The sequence below is a fragment of the Bos grunniens genome, chromosome 20 (assembly GCF_055505025.1).
Source record: "Bos grunniens cultivar Pamir isolate PY7600 chromosome 20, Bosgru_T2T1.0, whole genome shotgun sequence".
NCBI lineage: Eukaryota > Metazoa > Chordata > Mammalia > Artiodactyla > Bovidae > Bos > Bos grunniens.
In genome coordinates this window covers 54,850,328-54,875,786 of record NC_141184.1, presented here as the reverse complement: position 1 = coordinate 54,875,786, position 25,459 = coordinate 54,850,328, and the positions used below count along the sequence as shown (strand labels likewise).

The 25,459-nt window shown below is 35.0% G+C and overlaps 1 protein-coding gene across 23 annotated transcripts in view; it reads right to left on the bottom strand.

Moving 5' to 3' along the window:
- The window catches only part of KIF2A (kinesin family member 2A), a 71,364-nt gene that overhangs the window by 24,741 nt on the left and 21,164 nt on the right, over positions 1–25,459 (bottom strand). For 6 of the 23 annotated variants that reach the window (XR_015148845.1, XR_015148846.1, XM_086361869.1 and 3 more), the window contains exons 2-8: positions 8,383–8,477; positions 7,872–7,991; positions 6,066–6,120; positions 4,783–4,905; positions 4,121–4,221; positions 2,183–2,278; positions 345–399 (exon numbers count right to left, since the gene is read on the bottom strand). Coding sequence is in view for 20 of the 23 variants with exons in the window: in XM_086361869.1 (XP_086217995.1) it covers positions 345–399; positions 2,183–2,278; positions 4,121–4,221; positions 4,783–4,905; positions 6,066–6,120; positions 7,872–7,991; positions 8,383–8,477 (645 nt within the window). In the remaining 3 variants the exon portion in view is untranslated. Of the gene's footprint in view, positions 1–344; positions 400–2,182; positions 2,279–4,120; positions 4,240–4,782; positions 4,906–6,065; positions 6,121–7,871; positions 7,992–8,382; positions 8,478–22,887; positions 23,079–25,459 lie in introns of all 23 variants that reach the window. The other 17 variants (XR_015148844.1, XM_086361868.1, XM_086361875.1 and 14 more) reach the window with 6 other exon arrangements.

Sequence of the window (25,459 nt, the reverse complement as noted above, 5' to 3'; positions counted from 1 at the left end):
TCATTTGAGTTACTGAACAAAAATTATTTTAGGTAGTAAGAATTTAGATAAAAGTAGTATAACCCTGTAAATATAAATATCCCATAAATATGCCATTCAAATAGACTATTTCAACAACAAAGTTTTAAAAAAAAAAACCCAAGATTTCCATAAAGCCAGGAAAGGCAAAGAGTCTTACAGCAATAACACATCAAGAGCCCTAACCACAGAAGTCTGCCTAATGTTTATATACAAATGAAATGATTTACGTTTAACTCTTCCAAATCAATTTGATTTCTGCTACAATCAAAATAAACCGCAAACAGGACAAAAATTGACCTTTGATTGGAGCTCAACAAACATACCTTTTTTATTGAGTGGTCGTTTTCTTACACAAACACATATCCTGTGTTCATCAATCTAGAAATAAAATAAGTTTTCTAGTTATTATTGGTGAATTATAACACTGAAAAGTTCATTATGCAATATTTCTAAGGTTTTAGAAATTTATACACAGCAAAAATACGATATGTAATTCACAAGTTTTAAGAGTCATCAGACAAAATTATTTTAAAAATTCAAAGTATAATGGAAACTTGCTGATTTTGTCATTTGGTAAACCTCTAGGAAATAACTTTGCAGACGACACGACTACTCTTAACTGCAACAGGTTCACATTAAGAAGCCACCTTATTCATGTCAAGATGGGCTGTATACAACAAAAGTAAAATTTCCTATCAGACTGAATTGGAGGGAAAGTTGTTGGCAAAGATAACTAGCTGTAGACAAGAAACAGGATTATCAGAAGATTATTAGGCAAAATAATTTGAACAATTTCATAATGTGCCAATTAATTAGACATAGTTATTCATAAAACTTATGTTCCCAATATCTGTCTTGTAATGATATTTAATATAAAGTAGAAATTTGCAAAGTATGGCCTAAAAGCCTAACCCAAGTCACTACTGAAGTTTTACTGAAACAGCCATACCCATTCATTTATGTATTGTCTATGGCTGCTTTTCATACTACAAAGTCAGAATTGAGAAGCTGTAACACAGAAAATATGGTTCACAAAGCCAAAAATATCAGGCCCTTTTCAGAAAAAGTTCTGCAAACACTACTGTAAAATCTGAGCTCAGATATAAGTTAAACAAATGGAGGGGCAACAAGAACTAAAATACACGAGATCAGATGTTATGAACTACTATTAAATCATATATAATACATCTGCCTGACAAACATTTATTTTGTATACCCAATACATTCCATGTATGCTAGGTCAGATGTATTATTTTTCACAAATACAAATTACACAAGTATTCCCTGTCTAGTAAATTCTCATTCTTTAATAGGAAAGGAATGCATAATAAGACATTTTTTAAGCACTAGAGTTTTGGTTTACAGCATTCCTCAATAATCATTACTGTTAAAAGCCAAAATGACATTTATTTAAAAATAAAAAATTAATTAGAAGTTGGAAATGATGATGGGATCTACAGCCCAAGCCAAGAGGAAATAAACTTGGAATTGAGATGAAAGTATAAGTGATGGTTGCTTAGCAAAGCCCTTGGTAGGGCAGAGCAACAGTCAAGGATGTCAGAAGACGCAATCTGCTTTCTGACCATCATTTATCTCACTTCCAAGTTATTTCCTCTTGGCTTGGGCTGTCGATCCCACCATCATTCCCACTTACTACTGATTAACTTTTTATTTAAACTTGAGCAAACTTCGGGATATAGTGGAGGACAGGACAAAGAAGCCAGGTGTGCTGCAGTCCACGGGGTCGCAAAGAGTCGGACACGATTTAGTGACTGAACAACCACCACCAAGGACTTAAAAGTTTTGCTGTGAAACGGGTATCTCTGTGAGAAGCCTGTCTAACATATCAATTATGGGAATTATGGGTAAATGTGGGTAGTTTCTTTCTCTTTTTTTGGCTGCACTGAGTGGCTTGTGGAATCTTAGTTTTCTGACCAGGGCTTGAACCCAGGCCCTCAGCTTGGAGTCCTAACCACTGCATCACCAGGGAATTCTCAATGGTTTCTTGATTTTCTTCTTAAAATATGGAGAAGGAACACTCATAAAAAGAGGAAAAAGTTACAGAGCTAAATCTAAATACAATATTAATTTAGGGGGTATCAAACATATTTTTATTCACAGCATAAAAAGTTCCAGGGCAATCATTTACAAAGAATCTTACAGGATCTGCTGTTGTTAACGGTCTATAATCCAAACTGCCTCTAAAGTCTCTGATCATACACATAATTTCATAATTTGGGTTTGTAGCATCAACATCCTGTAAGAAGACAGAGAATTCATCATTTATTATAATTACAATAAAGTAGCATTTGTTGCATTTATACATGGTTTGAAAATTAAAATTAAAGTAATAAATTGTGTCACTAATAATACCCAAGCCCAAACTCAAACCAGAGATGTGATATAGTTTCAGAGTTCAAGATCAGTAATTGCCCAGAAATTACTTTTATTTTAAAAACAAAATTCTGTTAGTCTATATGCAATCTGTTAACTCCAAGCCAAATATTGCTTATTAAACCCACCCTTGTCTCATTTCGAATGTTATACACATACCTTAATTGTCCTAGAAAATTGAGCAAGAGAAACAGTACTCATCCTAAACATCAAAAAAGAACTCTAGAAAAGCAGAAATTCTTAGAAAAATGCATTTAATCAGATTCTTATTTCCAACTCCTAATTTAATGTTTCAAGAAAATAGAACTATGGATTCACTTATGTTCATTTCCTATTTTTACTGAGTCTCTAAAAAAAAAACTAAGGCATGGTATAAAACAGTTCCAAATCAACAGGATATAGGATTTAAAGGAACTGGAAGCCAAGACAATTTTTTAAATCTTTAAAATTCAAATTATTGAATGGTAACAGCAATTTACTTTTTTGCTTCAAAACTGAGAAAATTCAGATTAAGACACAAATAGCAATAGCTAACAGCCTTTCCTAGCCAGGCCAGGAGTATAAATTATTAAATATTTTATGTCAGTTTTTCCCCCCATGTATTTTATTGCAGATTTGCTTTGAGTACAACTCAATTTCAAAACTGTTAATGTAACATACTTTCAATTAACGTTTTGATAAATAACACCAACTATATCAATTGAAAAGTAGAATATAGAGATCACAGATAAAAATATCATGAAGTACCCACAGGAGACACCAGGTGGCATCTGTGCTAAGAATCAGATGATATCAGCATCATTTATTTCAAAACCCAACTGGTCATTCTCAGGTCACTTTCAGATATAAGCTGATTTATTCAGGTTGAATATTATATTGATTCCACAACATCTTTATGATTAAGGGCACTTGAACATACTCCTAATAAGGAAACAATCCTGATATCTCATTACAGGAAACGAGTTCTGAGAATTATAATAGTTACAATATAAGCACAATGGAGGAATTATTTGTACAACAGTAAAAAATGTGAAGACCTGTAGAGAGATAAAAGACCAGTCTTCTATGTAATTTTCCATTGTTGGTAAAATTCTGCTAACTATCTAAAGGAAACGTGAGAAGGGGGGCATGACAGAGCTACACTCTCAACATCTAGCATAAATCAACATACAACAAATTTCCACTCTCTCATTATGATATGTTCATTTATTAACCATGGAAAAACAACAGTAACATTTATAGTATAACCATACACTTTAACTGGTACTTTCAGAATGCAATTTTAGTCCTTTTAAAAAACCTGCTGCTGCTGGCACCCCACTCCAGTACTCTTGCCTGGAAAATCCCATGGACGGGGGAGCCTGGTGGGCTGTTGCCGTCTATGGGATCGCACAGAGTCAGACACGACTAAAATCCTATTATTCTTGATGTTATAAATCTATTAGAATTCTGCAGCACAATGGCTTACTATTCAAAATGGAAAAAGCCTCAGGACTAAGACATACCAACTAAACGAGAAATTTATGTAGTAAAAAAAAATCTGTTAATAACTTATTTTCTCAAGAGTTTATATTATTCCTCAATGCCAATCTAAGGAACTATATTGAAATCTTTAAAGGAGTTATTTTTTCATAAGCCAATCACCTTCACTGACACAGTAAAATCTTTGGTTGGTGCATAAACAAAATATGTTTTCGTTACAAACCTGGGCTCTTTTTTCTCTAAGTTCTTGCTGTTGCAGTCTCCTTTTTTCTCGTTTTTCTTGCAACTTCTCTACCTCTTTCACACAATTAGATTTTCTACGTGCTAGAAGAAAAAGATGAGCTGTAGAAGTATAGTTTTCTTTTTAGAGTACTGTACTTATACAGAAAAATTTTATGTATCAATGTGATTTTACCACATACACCCAAAAAAAGGTACACAGGGACAAAACATGCCCATGACAAATATGTGAACTTACTTATGAGCTGCTTTAACACAAATAGGAACAGGACAAAATACGAGTAAGAGTCATGAAAAGTGACTCTAACATACTGCTACATATCATCTCTTGGTTTAGAATCAAAGATCTTTGAACTGATAAGGATAAAGGAGCATATTTCTTCTGTAACATCTGTCAAGATCATCTGGCCAGAATTTTAAATTTAAAGCAACTGAAACATTGTTATAGTTTTATATTTATAAATTTTTTTCTTCCAAAATATACATTAAAAAACCCAATTAACAGACTCACAACAACAACAATTTTCCACAATGGTAAAAATAAAACCTGCAATTAAGCTTGCAATTTGGGGACTTATAAAGTTGACCAAGAGAAGTTACATGTATGACTAAAACGACTGAATCCTTGGTACATGATTTACATACAAGGGGGTCCAAATTCCTTTTTTGCAGCTTGAACTGGAGATATATCTGAAACACTACCATTCTGCTGTGCAGAGGAAGACTGTTCAGGAAGCTGACTAGGCCGTGCGCGTGCAGAACCAACCACTGAAAGGGAAACACAAGTTTTAAATATATGTAATGATCAATTCTGTTCAATACACTGACAAGCTGAGAGGTTTTCAAAGTAACATGTACAGACTTAGGTTTTACCAATGTAATTGTAGCTACAAAACTCAATCTGAATAATTTATATAAAAACCAAAGCCAAACTTGATTTTAAATAATCATTAAAAAAAAAAAGTGGGCAAAATACAGATTTTATATGCACTCTCATTTCGAAAAACTCAAACAATTCAGACATATAGAAAGTGGCGGATTCATGTTGATATATGGCAAAACCAATACAATATTGTAAAGTTAAAAAATAAAATAAAAAAATATATAAACTAGAAAGTAACAATGTAAAAGTATTTCAACCCTCTTTGTATTTTAAATCCCACTCTGCTCTTCAAATACGCAAATCTTCAACAGAGAATTTCCCACTGTGGATGTTACAAAAGTGGAAAAAACAATACTGAGTTAAATATAAACATTACATTTTACAAAGAAATGTAAATTTTCACAAGACTCAAAGAATAGTGCTGAGAGTGCGGGGCTTTCCCTCTACCTTGAACATCTCCCCTAATACCTACAGCTGTCCTGCGTCATTGTCTGTACATACAAGGAAACATCACTATTAGAAAGGACCATTCTGAAGAGCAGAAAAGAATTAACTGCGCTTTACATCACTCAGCTGAAAACATATGAGAGTCCTGAAATTAACTACAATTTATACCTATTCAATTTGTCTTCAGTTACCCATGATACTTTTTAAAAGTCTGTTAGCCAGAAAATTATGTAAAAATATCAATGATAAATTTATTGTTAAATAAGTAAATGTTAAATAAATTGTTAAATAAATAAATGTTAAATCAATTGACTACTTCCCCATTCCTTTCTTTCTCATAATACTCTTTTCAAATCTGAAAAATGATTGAGTAAATAAGATGGATCAAAACTGCACATAACATGGAGTTTCACATTTATCATATACCTTTACAAATCATTTTTTAGATATCACTGACATTATTGTCTTGGGAAATTAGGAAGATTCAATTTTAAAAATTAGCCATGTAAAGTTTAAATAAATAACACCACCAGGGGTAATGTTTACCTTTGATTTACCTTAGCAGGGCCATAGGCAAAATTAATACATAAAATTTTACCTCTATTATCTCTTGGAGGAGGCTCATTCTTAATAGAAGCCACAGTCCGTCGATTCTATAAAAGAGAAAACATTCATTTTACTTTCTCTCTTTATTCCTCATATATACATCTATCATAATCAGCTTCCTTTAATTAAACAAAAATAGACATACAATAATACAAAACTAAACGGAAAAAAGGGAAAAAATAAATGGAGAAAAACTAAAATTATCTTATAATAAATTACCTGTAATGCCATCAATATTCAAGTTTATTTAAATACCCTGCCACTGTCCCAAAACAGGCAGGAATTAAAATGAGCCAGGTACTGTTCTAAGGGCTTCATATGTATTAATTCATTTCATCTTCACAACAACCCTATGAGGTCACTATTATTGTTATTCTGGATTCTCAGATGAGGAAACTGAAGCAAAAACAGATTAAATAATTTCATTAAAGTGTGTGTTTTTTAATCATCATGCTACCCTGCCAAAATTTCATCTTTGGATGTCAGGGGTAAGTAACAAAACAGAATTTTTAGGCAATGTACAGCTCATTGTTAAACTGAAACATCAAAATACTATGAAATACACTGTTGGTTTTCACGAAAAGGTTTCATTAGACTTGCAAGGTTTTGGTCCTATTATTTATTTACCAAGACTTTACTTTATTCACCTAAAAAAAAGAAACCAAATAATGCCATGAGTTTCAATGCTAACTGCACATCAAATCAGATGGCTACTATTAAAAGAATATTGATGCTAGAGCCACTCTTTAGATAAAATAAAACTGAATCTCTAGGAGTGGGGTTAGGAATCAGTGTATTCCGAAAAATTTCCAGGTGATTCTAATATACAGCAAAGGTTGCTAAGGACATATCAAGAAAGATAAACTATGAAGATCCTTCAAGGCTGTGAAGCCAAATATGAAAAACAGTCCATTTACAAGGGAGTAATTCTAAGGGGGATCTCTAAGCAGTGATTCTCAATATGCTGAAATTATATGAATTGAAAATGTCTTATGTTCATAAAAGCAGAATATTGTTGATATCAGAATTTTGCTGATATTGTTGAGTTTCTATCATATTATATGTGGGTGCCTATGAATGTCTTCCATGCAAGACAGTGAGCTCCTACGGGGCTAAAATCTTATTAATCTTTGTAGAAGATAAAATCAACAATGTAGTAAAAATTTTTGAACACAAAGAATTGCAGATTTAACAACTGTCAGGGACTATCTGGTTTTTAAAAAGTTGTATTTTGATACAAAGTTTTAACATTGAGACATTTCAATAGAGAAGAGGAATTACTTTAAAATAATTTTAAAATCACATACATTTTTAACTGTTAGGAGGGGCATAGCATGGCTTTAAAATTTATCTTCACAGATAATACAGAAATAGTTAAACTGTCATCTCATTTTTAAAAATAAATCTAAACAGCAGAATTACTATCTGAAAAGACTACTAAAATGGAAATTTATTATGAAAAATAAATTAATCTTTTCTTTATCAAAGTCATATTTATTCACTCAACAAATACTAACAAGCAAAGATTTTGACCACTGTCTTCTAATAAACTACTAGTCTTAGGAAAAATCCTAACCAGTCATGAAATTTCTAGGATCTAGAATTGTGAATTAGATCATTTTTCAATCCTTTAAAGTATGTGTGTGTATATATACATGCAGACGGCAGAAAGAATTAAGGTTTTTCTAAAAGCAAACAAATACATACTCTTCACAGTCCCATTTCAAACAAGAATACACACACACACACACACACACACACACACACACACACCCTGCTCTGAATTTGTATCACTAACCTTTACAATTTTGTTTACTTTGGCTGAGGATGTTGGAGGTGGGGGTGTCTCTGGACTGGGCTCAATATCTTCATCTGGTACAAGGTCAGGGTTAAGTGAAAAAATGCTCTCCAGGTCAATCTGTTTTTAAAAAAGCATATATTTTCGGTGAATTTAGACAATCTTTCATTTTCAAATAAATTTACACATAAAGGATAAATGTTAAACAATTTCAGTCTAATGAATAATACTACCTTAAAAATTAAATTACCTAGAATTACAACCAACATATATTTATTTAAAAGACTCTCTCTTAAGGTAGTACTTTGTGGTCTGATTATATGTCTAATTACATGAGATATACAGGAGGTATCTACCTTTCTTTGAGTGAAATTTTTTAATCACTTTGAAAGTTTTTCAAAGAATGATAGCAGATACATGCACTATATTAAACTATATAGTTTTCTGTTTTGTTTCATATTCAGAATCTTGATTTTAAGACTAGAAATAAAGTTTAACCTAGTGATCATACCTCTTTGCCTTTTGTATCTCCATTTTCTATCCACTCAACAGTTACACTTTCGTTATCTTCATTTAAAGATGTTACCATTGCTTGATGTATTCGGCCTAAGTGGGAATAAAATATACACTTTTAAAATGCTACAAATTATGGTATTCCTAAACACTGTCAGAAATAATTTTATAATTTACAAGTTTAAAAGACTATCATACGAGGGATTTGCACAGATTCTTGGGATTGGGGACTGAACTTTGTCTATGGAACCATAAATGAATTTGCCACTTGTCAAGACCAAGAACTCAAGAAACTGGATTAGACTGAAAGTTTTATTTTCAGCATATGTGATAAATGGTTACATGTGGCATGGAATGCCTGAAATTTTATACTGTTACAACAGTTTGAATCCTTAAAGTGTCCTTATTGTAAGCCAACAATGATCCTGAAGAACACATAACAAAAATTCATGAAGCAATTTTTAATACTATATAGATACAAAATACTTTTAACTTAAATTTCACTATCATTCCCTGTACAATTGATCAAATTGTTTAGAAATTATTAGGAAAATGGATCTGAGTCCAAAAAGTTCAGTTATTTTATACATGGGCTCATATAAAAATTAAGTGATGAATACATATAATCTTGTTATAATTTCAAATACTGAAGATTTAGGTATATACTGTCAGCAATATATTGGTGCTTTTTAAAAAACTAAAATATATACTGGAATCTTTCCGCGACAGCATTATGGATCAACGTTAATTTTAACAACTTCATAAGCATTCTATAAAAGGAATACATCATAATTTATTCTTTTACTAAGAAGAATTTAAACTGTTTGCAATTGTTTGCCATTAAAACATGTTGCACTGAGTATAAGTACATAGTATGAATGTTTTCATTCTAGATTTCTAAATTCTAGATTTCTAAATTTCTAGAAGCAGACTGGGTTAAGGAAACTGAAATTTTGATAGTTATTTGAAAATTAGTCTCTATTTATATTCCCACCAATGATGGGGCCTATTCTTCTATATCCTCATCAACACTGAGCATTATCAATTTAAAATATTTTTACCAATATGATAGGTTAGACCTTTAAGCTACTACTTTGTGAGCACATACACATCAAAGATTGGCTCATTTAAAATCTACACTGGTTCATTTAACATTACAAACATACCTATAAAGTAGAGCTTTCTTTCTTTAAAATGAAGATACTGAGATTCACAGTCACACAGCTATTAGTTGGCACATACTTGAACCTCAGTCACATGCAAAAGCACTTGCTATTATCACTATGTTTCTCTACTCTCCTAAGATTAAGCTGACGAGGAAGATGCCTGTGTGGCTTAAATTCCAAGTACCCCTGGAAACACTTATAAACTGTAGCACAGATCCTCAATGCTCACTGTGTACCCAGAAACTCCTAGAGTTTTTTTTTTCTTTTTAATTAAAATGATGAAAAAATAAATAAAATAAAATAAAATGATGTTGGCCTGAGTTTTACCCCAGATAGTATCATTTCTTACCAATTCCACTGCAATCACCTTGGTATAAGTCACCAAGGCCTTAATCTTGGATTATGGCAATTCTCTCCCAACTACTCTCTCTTCTACTGCCTATTCTTTATAGAACAGTCTAAACATTCCTGGTAAAAACCAAGTCAGATTATTCCTTTGCTGAAGACCTTCCAGTGGCTCCCATCTCACACAGAGTAAAAACCAAAGTGCTTCCAATGGCACGTAATGTCCTGAAACAAATACCTACATGATCCGACCCCTCCCCACCTCTGTGACCTCATTCATCCCTGACTACCGTAATCTCCAGTTTTACTGACTGATCTCTGTCTCACACAGTTATTTTCCCTCCCCTCAAAAAGTTCTATACTGGGTCAAGGACTAAAATGTGAAGACAAAAGTAAAAGCAACTGAGTAAATAGTGGTGTCATTTATTCAGATTAAGTGGACAGTAGGGAAGCAAGTCTTGGGAGTGGAGGGAAATGATGAACTGGAAAATACTGAGAGGATTCAAGGGAGAGGCTTTTTAGGGAAATTAGATAACACTCACTGAAATTTGATTTGGACAGAAATTAGGTAAATAACCAGTACAAATAGTATATGTCAGTTGGGTCCTCTGGGAAGCAGATGTTGAGATAGTTTTGAGAACAAAAGGTTTACTGTAAAAGATAAAAGGAGAAGGAAACAGGACTGGTCATGGAAAACTTTCAGACTGTGATGCATTATCTGCAACCTGTAAAAGAAAGGGGACATAAAGCAGGATTGAGCAAAGAAAGTCTCAGATCATGAGGCAGATCTGACAGTCTTGGCCAACCCTTCAGGGAGCTCCAGAGCAAAGACTGACCATTAAAGGAGTCCCACAGAGGGCCAAAATGGAAATGCTCTAGTACTCACGCCATGCCCAGTCACTAGCTGGAGGATTCCCAGGAAACGTAAAGGCCTCAGCTCAAAAGCCAAGGAGGCTTAAAGATATTAATAGCTGAGGCTATCAGCTAACTATTCTCCCTGAAGCGGAAGAAGTTCCCCTAAGAGGAGCTACCAAGGCTTGCATCAAGCCCCGAATTTATCATCATCTCTGAATTTATCACCATCTCTGTAGGAGCCTGAGACCCAGCAGCCACTCTTCCCCCACTCATCACCTTTAGCAGCCTCCAACCATAATTCCACTAGTAGGGCCAAGAAGATTATTGCTATAAAGGTTATCATAACACATTGATAACAATTTCCTCAATAGGAAAGGACCCCAAAGAAGATGTATCTGAGCACTGAACTACCATAAAGAATAGCACCCAGCAGGAAACGGAGAGGCTGTGCTTGAGGTTGTTGAAGAGCAGTACAGATAGGGATCTCCATGCAACTCCCAACAGAATTATCACATTAATGAGACTAGGGAAAAGCATGTGAATGCTTCAAAAGGCAAGACCAACATCACCATTCTTTTTTGGGGGTGTGGCAGTGGGTCTTGGCTGCTACACAGGCTTTTCTCTAGCTGTGGTGAGGAAGCTACTCTAGTTGTGGTGGCTTCTCTTGTTGTAGAGGATGGGCTCTAGGCATGCAGGCTCCATAGTTGCAGCTCCTGGGCTTAGTAGCCCCTTGGCATGTGGAATCTTCTCTCAGCTCAGTTGTGTCAGATACTTTGTGACCAAATGGACTGCAGCATGCCAGGCTTCCCTGACCATCACCAACTCCTGGAGTTTACTCAAATTCATTCATGTCCATTGAGTCGGTGATGCCATCCAACCATCTCATCCTCTGTCATCCCCTTCTCCCGCCTTCAATTTTTCCCAGCATCAGGGTCATTTCTAGTGAGTCAGTTCTTCCCATCAGGTGGCCAAAGTACTGGAGTTTCAGCGTCACCATCAGTCCTTCCAATGAATATTCAGGACATTTCCTTTAGAGTGGACTGGTTGGATATCCTTGCAGTCCAAGGGACTCTCAAGAGTCTTCTCCAACACCACAGTTCAAAAGCATCAATTCTTCAGCGCTCAGCTTCTTTATAGTCCAACTCTCACATCCATACATGACTACTGGAGAAACCATAGCTCTGACTAGACAGACATTTGTTAGCAAAGTAATGTCTCTGCTTTTTAATAACTTTTCTTCCAAGTAGCAAGCGTCTTTTAATTTCATGGCTGCAGTCACCAACTGCAGTGATTTTGGAGCCCAAGAAAATAAAGTCTCTCATTGTTTCTACTGTTTCCCCATCTATTTGCCATGAAGTGATGGGACCAGATGCCATGATCTTAGTTTTCTGAATGTTGAGCTTTAAGCCAACTTTTTCACTTTCATCAAGAGGCTCTTTAGTTCTTCTTCGCTTTCTGCCATAAGGGTGGTGTCATCTGCATATCTGAGGTTACTGATATTTCTCCTGGCAATCTTGATTCCAGCTTGTGCTTCATCCAGTCCAGCATTTCACATGATGTACTCTGCATAGAAGTTAAATAAGTATGGTGACAATATACAGCCTTGACGTACGCCTTTCCCTATTTGGAACCAGCCTGTTGTTCCTTGTCCACTTCTCACTGTTGCTTCTTGTCCTGCATACAGATTTCTCAGGAGGAAGGTCAGGTGGTCTGGTATTCCCATCTCTTGAAGAATTTTCCACAGTTTGTTGTGATCCACACAGTCAAAGGCTTTGACGTAGTCAATAAAGCAGATGTTTCTGTGGAACTCTCTTGCTTTTTCGATGATCCAACAGATATTGGCAATTTCATCTCTGGTTCCCCTGCCTTTTCTAAATCCAGCTTGAAAATCTTGAAGTTCTCAGTTCCTGTACTGTTGAAGCCTAGCTTGGAGAATTTTGAGCATTACTTTACTAGCATGTCAGATGAGTGCAAATGGGTGGTAGTTTGAACATTCTTTGGCATTGCCTTTCTTTGGGATTGGAATGAAAACAGACCTTTTCCAGTCCTGTGGCCAACTGCTGAGTTTTCCAAATTTGCTGGTATGCTGAGTGCAGTACTTTAACAGCATTATCTTTTAAGATTTGAAAAAGCTCAGCTGGAATTCCATCACCTCCACTAGCTTTGCTTGTTGTGATACTTTCTAAGGCCCACTTGACTTCACATTCCAGGATGTCTGGTTCTAGGTGAGTGATCACACCATTGTGCTTATCTGGGTCGTGAAGATTTTTTTGTATAGTTCTTCTGTATAATCTTGCCACCTCTTCTTAATATTTCTACTTCTGTTAGGTCCATGCCATTTCTGTCCTTTATTGTGCCCATCTGCATGAAATGTTCCTTGGTATCTCTAATTTTCTTGAAGAGATCTCTAGTCTCTCCCATTCTATTGTTTTCCTCTATTTCTTTGCATTGATCACTTAGGAAGGCATTCTTATCCCTCCTTGCTATTCTTTGGAACTCTGCATTCAGATGGGTATATCTTTCCTTTTCTCCTTTGCCTTTAGCTTCTCTTCTTTTCTCAGCTATTTGTAAGGCCTCCTTAGACAACCATTTTGCCTTTTTGCATTTCTTTTTTGGGGGGATGGTTTTGATCATGGCCTCCTATACAATGTTACGAACCTCCAACCACAGTTCTTCAGGCACTCTATCTATCTATCAGATTTAATCCCTGAATCTATTTGTTATTTCCACTGTATAATCGTAAGGGATTTGATTTAGGTAATAACTGAATGGTCTAGTGGTTTTCTCTACTTTCCTCAATTTAAGTCTGAATTTTGCAATGAGAAATACCTTTTCTAGAACCTGTGACAATCTTCCCATGTGGCCCTCCATGTGACCATCCCATTTCTCTGGTTTGAAAATATTCCTATACTCTATCCCAAATTGTCATTTGACTCTGATTCCCCATCGACTTGTAACTTTTAAGCTCTATCACACTCACATCTACACTTTAACACACTTTAACACATAATAGAGCAAACACCTGTGTATAAGGCAGGTTAAGAATCAATACCTTTGAAACCTCATATCCCCCTACTCCACCCCCCACCCCAGTGAAACTCCTCCTTCCTTCCCCCTCCATCTGAAGTAACCAAAACTCTGATATCTGAGATAATTATACTGTGGCTTTTCTTTATAGTTTTTTCACTTATAAATGTAACACCCACAACAACCTAAAGTTGGCCTATTTTTAAACTGTACATAAATGGACACTACTTTTAAAACTTCTTTCTTTTGCATAACATTTTTTCCCCAAGATTCACTTATGTCACTGTTGACTCATTTCAGTTCACTTCAGTCGCTCAGTCGTGTCTGACTCTTTGCGACCCCATAAACAGCAGCACACCAAGCCTCCCTTTATGTCCACTCATTTTCACTATATATGAATATGCCAAAATTTATTCTGTTGATGGACATCTATTTTTATGGTTCTACTGTTAGGACTGGTGCTGCAGGCATTCCTACATAGGTGTACTGATACAAATATACAAGTATTCTGAACATACAATGAGAAGAAATACAGAGTAAAAACATCTATAGCTTTACCAGTTAGTGTTATGATGTTTCTTACAGTGGCTGTACCTGTAAAGATTTGTAACCCCACTAGCAATTACTTCATAGTCAAATTAATACTTAAAATATTTGTCAGATTTAATATATCACACTGCGGTTCTAATTTCTCTAACTTAATGAGGTTATGCCTATTTTGAGTTCATTGGGCATTCAGGCCTTTCACGTGTTTTAAAAAAATTTTTTTAACTACTTCTCTACAGAAATTCGCTATGTATTTCCTTGGTAATAATCTTCTGTTACATAGGTAACAAACACTTCCTCCAAAGTTGTGGCTTATCTTTTCACTTTTTTTTAATGTGTCTTTTGATGAACTAGATGAGTTTTAATTTCAATGTAGTCATATATATATATATATTTCTCAATTATGGGTTTTTATGTCAAAAAATTCTTCCTGAGACTCAGGTCATTAAGAAAGTTTCTTATATTTTCTTCTGATGTTTTACGGGACTCACATGGAATTCTTTTCAATACTCTGTAATGATCAATATGGGAAAAGAATCTAAAGAGAATATATATATAACAGATACACTTTGCAACAGAGCAGAAACAAATGCAACATTGTAAATTAACTACACTCTAATAAAAATGTTTTTAAAAATGAAATTTTACAAAGCCTTTTATATTCAAGGCTATAATCCACTGTTATTTTGATCTCTGTGTATGGTAACACAATTTCCAGTTTTCCCCCATGAAAAACAAATTTCTCCAGTGCTATTTCCTGAAAAGCCCTTCCTTCTACTTATCTGCAAAACTATCCATCAAATTCCAGCATTCACACAAGTCTATTTCTTTACTCCTGGATCAAAACTACTTTGTCTTATTACTTTTATAGCTTTGCAATGAATCTTGCTATCTGGTAAAGTAAGAGCTTATTTTACCAGATATTCTTAAAGTTTCTTTGGGTCTTCTTAAGACTTTTGCAGATCTGCATACATTTTAGAATCAGCTTGTCAAGTTCCAAAAATAAAAAAAATTAGCAAAAAAAAAAAAAAAAACCACCTGTTAAGATTCTGATTAGAATTGCACTGAATATTTTGTTTTAGACTTTTACATCATTTATCAAGCTTAATACTGACCAGAAGTTTTTCCTTCTCATACCAACCTTATTCTGGAATACTTCATATAAAACAATAATTATTTGAAACTTGAGTGTTTGGTGGATACTGGTTAAAGTCACTTTGGTTTAGGGTTTTATTTGTGAGAAGACTCAATTTCCTTAATATAAGATTGCTGTAGTTTTCTATGATTGTTTTTGATAATTATATTTTTAAGGTTCCACATTTGGGGCACACAGTTGTTCATAATTATGTTGAATGCCTGTGGTATCTGTAATAATAATCACTTTTTATTCCTATTTTTTCAACTTTTTTCCTTGATAAATCATCTGAGATTTGTCAATTTTGTCTTTCCCAAGAATAACACTTGTTTGCTGAGCCCCTTTATTATATGTTATTAAATACTTAATTATTGCTTTTAGTCCTTATTTCTTATTTTCAACTTACTTTGGGTATTTTTTCTTAAATTCTTAAGGTGGATGCTTAGTTCAATCATCTTTATCTTTTTTTTCTTTATAAGCAAATAAAGCTAAACATTTCTCTCCAAGGGCAGCTTTAGCAGCATCTTAAAAATTTTCATAGGTAGTATTTTTGTTATTGTTCAAACTCTTTTCTAATTTTCTTTATGATTCTTTGACTCTCAGTAATCCTGTTGTGAGATCCATCACCAATCAGAACAGACAAAGCCACAAGTAATCGGTCTGATTTACCCAGTGCATGGTGGCTGAGGAGTGCCCTTGTATTTCTACCTTAATTAGACTGGATTGCCTCCCTTGGAGGAAAATTTCCTTTAAAACTAGCTCTGGGGAGCAAATCACCAGGAATTTTTTTTTTTTTAATCAGCATCTTTAAAGAGGAGTCATAAGTCTTTGTCTTCAAACAGTGAACCTGACTCTGATTCTTTTTTTTGGTCCCCCATCATCCTTCAGAATCAAACTTTAGCTACCTACCCTTGCCTGAAATCCCACAGACAGAGGATCCTGGCAGGCTGTATATAGTCCATGGGGTCACAAGAGCTGGAGACAACTTAGCGACTAAGCCACCACCACCAGCACCACCTGCTCAGCCTCACTCATCCCTTAGTATTTCTGATCCATGGTGATACCTTGTTCTTGAGCTCAGCTATGTCTTTTTAAAGGTCTTCTCATATCTGGGGTATACGGATGCCAGTACATGAATTTTATTCTACTATTTTGACCAGAAGTGTCAATCCATCTTTAAGTCATATTTCATATTCACAGAAAATGAAAGTTAGATTTGAAAGCTATTAAGTTCACACTAATATTAAAATCAATACTATTATGTAAATCAATAACTCTTACAGTTCCAAAACACTACTTTTTAAAATTTAATAATCTAGAGACGGATTTTAAAGTTTTCAGCATTACTTCAACCTACTTATAAAAATAAATTACAGTGTAGAAAATGTCATCTGTTGAGAGAGAAGTTAAAAAAATAGTTGCAAAGTTCTGACAAAAACAGGGAAATCCTGCAAATGTCTTTCCAATCATTTTCCCATGAAAACACCTCTTGGTTTTTAATACCCAAACTTCAAAAAATTATTTCTCAATGTAAGATATTTTGGCCAGTGTTTAAATAGGAGGTTTATATCTGTACATGCCAAAACTTAATTTGCATTTTAAACAAGAATGTGCAAGGAAATGTTCTTGAGTTACATTCCAAATATAACTGATAGATGGTCAGAATCACAATAAAAAAGCACACCAAGTATCAAAGTGATACAAAACATGGGCGTGATACTCAGTGTCAGCTACTTTCTGACATGGTGTGCTTGTCCTAAATGTATTTCCACAGCCTTTTATATTTATTTACTCCACTCCAGTACTCTTGCGTGGAAAATCCCATGGATGGAGCAGCCTGGAAGGCTGCGGTCCATGAGGTCACTGAGGGTTGGACAAGACTGAGCGACTTCACTTTCACTTTTCACTTTCACGCATTGAAGAAAGAAATGGCAACTTACTCCAGTGTTCTTGCCTGGAGAATCCCAGGGACGGGGGAGCCTGGTGGGCTGCTGCCTACGGGGTCGCACAGAGTCGGACACGACTGAAGCGACTTAGCAGCAGCAGCAGTCCTTGTTTGGCCCAGTGCTGAATGAGGTCCCAAACATTTAAGAAAATGTTGAAAGGAAACAGTGAGGACAGGGAAACAGCAATTATAATAGAAGAAAAGATTTTACTGTATATGTAATGGATTTGGGTCGCAAAGAGTCGGACACGACTGAGCAACTGAACTGAAAGAATGGATTTGGTACCCTTATTTATTGTTTGTTAATCGTAACAGCAGAGAAGGCAATGGCACCCCACTCCAGCACTCTTGCCTGGAAAATCCCACGGACGGAGGAGCCTGGTGGGCTGCAGTCCATGGGGTCGGTAGACTCAGACACAACCGAGCGACTTCACTTTCACTTTTCACTTTCATGCATTGGAGAAGGAAATGGCAACCCACTCCAGTGTTCTTGCCTGGAGAATTCCAGGGACGGGGAGGCCTGGTGGGCTGCTGTCTATGGGGTGGCACAGAGTCGGACACGACTGAAGCAACTTAGGAGCAGCAGCAGCAGCAGCAAACGTAACAGTATCTTATATGCAGGTGGATTTATAATGTCAGTTACTTTTTTTTTTTAATGATATTACGTGGCAAACAGAATCTTAGTTTCTGCAATCAGGGATAGAACCCGCGTCCCCTGCATTGGAAGTGCAGAGATTTAACCACTGGGCCATGAGCAAGTCCTAGTCTGAGTTGATGATTAACACTGCAATTTTTTCCTATTTATAATAAAGGCAGATAGATTTCCAGACAGCATTTTCTACACAAAATATCTGACTTTTAGAAACAGATTACTGACCTCAGTGGGAGATGAATGCATGGTTTAAAAAGAGATCTTCTTGGTTTCTACTATTGAGAACTAACAGAGTTTTAAATATAATTAAATCACATAAGAACTATCATAACTATAAGAAGGAAAAAATAGTCCATATTTTTATTTTTAACCTAAAAATTGACAATTTCATATGGTTAAACCTAAGAGAAATGTAAATTTCACCCCAAATATAGATGTCAGAATAATTTACAAAAGTATTATTTACTAAGTCAAGTAATGTAAATAGAGAAAAATTTTGAATTTGTAATTTTTATTTCAAAGTTTTATGTTTAGTTCATTTTAAGAAATATCTGTACATCATTTTAAGCCTCAACTTTCTGTCATGGAGAAATAAAAGGGGAAAAGTTCAGCTCTCAATTTTTAAAAATCTGTTAGTAAATATGAAGACAAATGATTTTTTAAAAAAGAAAAAACCTGCAAAGGAACAGAAGAACAAACACCTGAATTCAAGCCACCTTTGCCCCAGTGATGAAAAAATAACAAACATATGAATTCTACATTTCAGGATTTTCTAATCTTTAAAATTAAGATGGTTACTTAAGGTTGCTATTGGTATTATTTAATTTGCCATAAAACCTCATATATTTATTTATCAAAAACAAGTTTTACATGTTGACAATTGCCTTTTGGTCGTTGAAAACAGGATCCTATTATATGTAGTTCACAGCTGAATTCACAGCAGCTGTGAGGCTAAGAAATGCCAGCAACCAATTAGGCTGGCATAAACCTTGTCTAGCATATAAAGTATAATTTGGTTGCAAATGCAGAAGGCAAGAGCTAAAATAAAACATCCAAGAATACTAATAAAATATCATTACAAGTATGTAAATGTATGAATATTTAAAATGCTAACAAATATACATATATTATTAAAAGGATACAGTGGTAGAACGTAAGGAAAATTATGAAAAAGCGACAATTCAAACCCATGCTTTAAAAAAAAAAAGTTGCAGCTGTTTTTGACATACCTAGGATTACAAACTCCATGCTTTTTTTTCCCTATTTCTAATTACCCTAATCACAGAGTTTGATTACATGAGTATACATGCAACAAGTCTTTCAAGTAAACATCATTTTTATCAGTCCATCTTGAGCTGTTTATGTGAAATTTTCTTTTCATATTTCTAAAGTAGTAAGATGCAAATAAACATTTCAAAACTAAACATGAAAGAATAACACAACTAAAATGATTAGTAGAAATAAAACTTGCATGGTAATGGTTTACAATGGCAACTGACAAACCCTTAAAAGTTAATATCTATTTTTGTTTAAAGTTTGATAAATTTAAAAACATGACAAAAATCAATGCTTTATAAATATCATTAGTTAAAAATATTTTAAAAACATTTTACACAAATTTTGGATAAACTAGTAGTCACTGATCATTCATGTGAAAATGAAAGGAAAACAAATCTGGCTTATATGCTAATAATTTTAAATAAATAGTGCTCCAGTATACCTATTCTTGGTAAAACATCTAGTAACCTCCTCAGTTTTCAATAGAACACCACTGCATAATTTGAAAGGCTCTTCTTTTTACACTGACTTTTCAAAAAATGGTAATAGAAACTATCTACTCTCTGCAAGCAGGGACTAAAGTATAAATATCCATACCAGGAAAATCAAAAAATTAAACATTGCTCTGAATCATAAAATCACACATTCATAACAAGTGCTGGGCATAATATTGTTTCCAGACGATGAGTAAAATGCATATGCTTACTCAATTCAAAGTAGTTGGTAAATAAATATTTGAAAGAAGCACTTTCTTCCAAGTCAGTTCCTAACAGAAGAGAATCCTGATAAATTTTCTTATAACACATTAAATCCAAAACATTCGAAGCCTCGTATCATGTGATTAAAATCTGTCTTAAACAGGTTTCTTATTATTTCTAAATTTTGTACAAAATATTGATTCCAGTACAATAAATCACCTGTATGTTCAGCTAAAAGAACCAGTGCCAGCGTAGAATGCAAATCTGAGTGCATCTTTCCAAGTAGAATCATAGCAAAACATGTCATGTTAATTAACTTTTGTTATCTAAGGAGATTTGTTTTAAAGCTGTCTTTTAAAACATACAATTCCTTTCTTCAACTTATTAAAAAGATGCTCTTTCAGGAACATAATGATATTTCAATGGGAGAAAACTGGGAAAAACTGAGATTTCCAAAGTGCTGCTTTAAAATAGAAAGACTAGATTTGACAAAGGATGTTACTATGAGCACTATTTAGAAAAATGTTAAATGCAAATATCCATACATTATTTTTTATCTTGCCAGCTACTGCAAAGCTATTGATAAATTATTTATATTCTCTCCAACAGTAGATGTCAATCTGTTCCTAGATGCCACCAACCAATAAATGAGGACAGAAAAAAAAATCTGGTGATTTTTCAGGGATCATTATAGCAGATCCAGTAGAAGTCAAACTCCCAAACTCTGATATCTAGGTTTCCTAAGCTAATCTAAGCAGTGATGAAAAGAATCCTTAATGAGGACTATGCAAGCATCACACCTTCTTCAGCAGCTTTGGGGGAACAAGGAGCCATTAGAGAAAGGCACAAATAAAGCCTCAGCTGACACTGCGACAGAGCTGCTGCTGTTCAGTGAATCCCTGGGGAATGTGACTTTGCCAAACATAGGGACCTTTTTGTTGTGGTTTATCACATTTAAGATGTTACTGTTTATAACTAAATTCAAAAGTTCTAGCATTTCCTTTCTTAGACTTTAAACACAAAGCTGGAATTCTGACACAATTTTAAACACAAAATTGTGTTTACCCAACAAAATTTGTGTTACCCAAAGCTGTAGCTTTGAAAAATGGGAATGGTACAGCTAAGAATTTTCATACAGAAAATAACAACTTAAAAATGGGACAAACCTCATTTAATTGTAAACAAACTACAAAATTTGCACTTCTTACCTCATCTGTCCATTGTTTTTGAGAAGGCATGTGAAAATTCAACACTGCTCAGTTTCTCTGGGCTGATAGGGAACTTCAAATCTTGTTGGGTTTTTATGGAAATGCTTGAAACACACTGCACACTAACAATTTGGGTAAAATGATCATTTAGAAGAGCCCACCGTGCAGATTTTTAGGAAATTTCCATCCATTTTTATCCACAAGGATAATAATAAAAATGTCACAAAGGGGCCATGACTCCATTAAATAGTATTAAATCACTGCAGTTTTCTAACATTATGTATGCTGCATATTTGGGGTTGGGGGAAGAGAGGGTTAAAAAAGTGTCCAAAACCATTAATAAAGAAAACATAAAAACTGAATTTCTAAAATCACAATAATTTACCTGATTATGATGCTAACTGAACTAGTGAAAATTTAAACAAACAAACCTTGGAAAACTGCATTAAATAAAGGCTTGGAGTATATTAACTAATGTTGAATAACTAAATAAATCTCAACACATTTTAATGAAAGGTCATTCGCATAGGTGACAATATCCAAAATACATCCTTCTTCATTTGTTTATAACAATAAAAGATTTGTGAAGTTTTAAAAGTAGCGGTGTTAAAACAACATGTTGCTGATAGTTCAAAATTTTTCAGGATATGTGCTCCCAAAGCAAGCACTAATCCAAAGCTATGAAGAACTACTTTCATAGATATCTGCTGCATATATTGAGCAATGCTACCTAATTGCTCCCTGACTTACATTCCGATTTACTCAAAAGGGAATTCCATGCCAATATAGCTGCATTAGTCTGTGAACTTTTTGTATCTACATAGACATATCATCTTCTCTCATGCTTAACTACACTCTAACAAGAGCTAGGGATATTCTTGGATGCTTTTCAACAGTTTTCAAAAGCAGTAACCCAGGCAATGGAGATTTGTACATGTATTTATTAACAGATTTAAACAACTAAGACAGCTGCTGAAAACATTATAAAATGTTTGACCATCTCTATAGTTTTTCACCTATACTCCTAACTTTCATTAGGGAATTTAAGGTGATGAGTCACCTGAATTCAGGTGATGGAGTGCAGTAAGTGCTTTGCAGATGTGATAATGTGAACACCAAGCGGACTCAAGCAGACTGGTAACTTTACAATCTTAAAAAAAGCAAAAAACACACACAAAAAACACCTGTCACCCTGCCAAAAACCCCAAAACAAAAATACCACCAAACCTCTCACGGATAAAAAGAGGCTAAACAATCTGAATATTCCACTAGGAGGCAAATCTTACGTGATTCTTGTAACACTTAGAAGAGAAAACTTGCTACTGGCTCTAGAAACAGTAATACACGCCAACACTAGAAGAGAATGTGGGAAATACCTATCCAAGACAAATAATGGTATCTAACTTAAACATTAAAAACGGCTACAGATGTAATAGAAAGCTTAATTGAAAATGCCAAGCCTTTATTAAATTACTCATCACTGAAAATGAACCAGTTTAATTTTAAAACAGTCACATTCTTAACCACTATACAAAAAAGTGTTCTTTGGTGCAACACTGTCTTGCTGTGGTTTTAAACAGTGGTCCAGACTCAGAATGTCACCCATAGATCCTCTGCTATGGACTGAATTATGTTCCCCATGCCCCACCTTCAAATTCACACGCTGAAGTTCTAAATCCCAATGAGATGGTATTTGGAGATGGTGTCTTTGGAAGGTAATGAGGGTTAGATGAGGTCCGAGGGCAGGGTCCTGATGTTAGGAGGATGTGTGGTTTTGCAAAGGGTTAAGGGGAGATGTTCCCTCACCACCATATGAGGACACAGTGAAAAGGCCGCCACCTGCAAGACAGGAAGAAGACCCTTACCAGGAATCCAATCGGCCAGCACCTTAATCTTGGTTGGATTTTCCAGCTTCAAGGAGTGTGAGAAATAAATAACTTGTTTAGGCCACCCACTCTATGGTATTTTGTTATAGCAGCCCATGCAGACTAATATATCCTCTTTCAAATGGTAAAAGACATAATCAGGCAGTACGAATGCAAAGATAAATAAGGCCCATTCTCTGCTCTGTGCCAAAATCTCAATCTCTAGTTGCAATGTCACTACTTCCTCCAGAAATCTGTCATCACAATCTCTGCTCCACTCTACCTATGGAAGCCTATGATGGTAGTGGCTCTGATCCAAGGAAATGTCTACTCTCAATGCCTGGTCGATGGAGATTAAGAACACAGATAATCACTCCTTTAAACTCCTTTACCAGTAAGGTAAAATGTGGAATAGTAAATTCGGTGTGGCCAGAGTAAAAGGTATATAAAGAAAAGTAGAGTCATAGAAGAACATAACACATAAACACAGTATATGTAGTATTAAAATACCATGGCAAAGCATGACTAGGTGTGGGGAAAAAAATCTAAAATGGCTCTTTGGAGAGGAACAATAATGAAAAAACTATCAAATAATGATAGTATTTGAAAAACACTAATATAGATAGTATTTAAGGCAGGGAAAGCAGACATGACTACCAGAAGAACAAAGGTAGATGTCTATAGATCTTCAATGCATAGAGTCAAGGACATAATGAGATACCAGCAAAGGAGACCAAGAAGTTGCCAGAGACTTTCTCCAAAGCCTTTGCTCTGTCCACCCAGCTAAGCTGCCTCTGAGTGTAGCCGCTGAAAAATCTCTACATTTCCTAACTTAGCCAGAGAGCTGAGTCCAATGATTTTTTTAGGTCCTTTACTATGCTCAGCTTTTAGAAAGATGTAAGTGAAAAAAGCACAGGCATTTGTTTTTTGAAATCAATGAGGTACTACCAGATATAAGGTTATAAGAGTGGTAAAAAATTGTCAGAAAAAAAAAAAAAGAAAAATCCAAAGAATAAAGTTCTAAAAGTCAAGTTAAGAAGGTATTTCAAGGATGAGAGAATGAGTCAGCTGTGTCAAATGCTGTCAGATCAAGTAAAATAAAAGCAACACCTGAATGTGAAAGTGGGAGTAAGAGTTACCATTTTTTCAGATGAGAAAAATAACAGTCCAACATGTTGATGGAAATAACTCAGTACAAAAGAAAACATTGATGATACAGCACAAAGAACTGATGAAGTAGTAATTTTGGGCAAGTAAATGGAGATAAGATCTAGTACACAAGCGTAGGAAAGAGCTTATCCATGGCAAAGAAGGAAGGAAGATTTACAGGTGCAGGTACTGGTACTTGGGTAGATGGTAGGTTTGTAAAAGTTCTTTCCTGATTGCTTGTATTTCTCAGTGGTGAAATGGCAAGCGAGGTCATCTGCTCAGAATGTGGTAAGTAAATAAACACTAAGGATTTTATGACAAATCAGCTAGGAAAGAATGAATGGGCTAGAGATATGATTGCTTATTCAAAGGGAAGTAATCATAAATTTAAACTGTGACCAGTTAGCATAATTATGATTTTTTCCCCTCCAGTCATTTTCAAACAATCTAGAAGGGGAAGGAGATTTAAAGCATATATAAGGGAATAATTTGAGGTTCTGCTAATCAAAAGAGGGGACAAGGGGGTTTAAGTTAGACATATAAGGGAGTGTTCATAAGAAAGTTAAGTGAGGACATGAGGGAAAGATAGGAACAATAAAAAAGTAGTAGGATTATAAACGCCGTGGGGTCAAAAGATCAGTTGAGTCAGGATATGAGAAGGAGTATGCTGGAAAGACAGAAAGGTGACTAAAAACTGGGATGCTTGAAACTGAGATTATGGAGATGTCAGGAATGTGATGACCTAAGGCGAAGGGCAAGATTACTAGAAGGAAGGAAGGGGAGAGGAAGGGAGGGGAACCGAGGAGATGGGAGAGAACGAGGAAACAAGCTCAAAGAACCAAGAGGAGAGGGTACTAGAAAGATCATCTATATATGAATGACGCAATTACCAAACACTATGATAGGAAGAGCACAGGAGAGAGTAACAGGAGCAAAAACCTTCAAGGAATTAGGGAAGTTGGCAATGTCTCAAGTTTCTATCTCGGAAAACCAGGTATATGGTGCTTCCATCAACCAATTTAGTGAAGTATTAGTCACTCAGTCATGTCCAACTCTTTGTGACCCCAGACTGTAGCCCACCAGGCTCCTCCTGTCCATGGAATTCTCCAGGCAAGAATATTGGAGTGGGTTAGCCACTGCCTTCTTCAGGGGAATCTTCCTGACCCAGGCATTGAACCTGGGTCTCCCTCATTGCAGGCAGTCTTT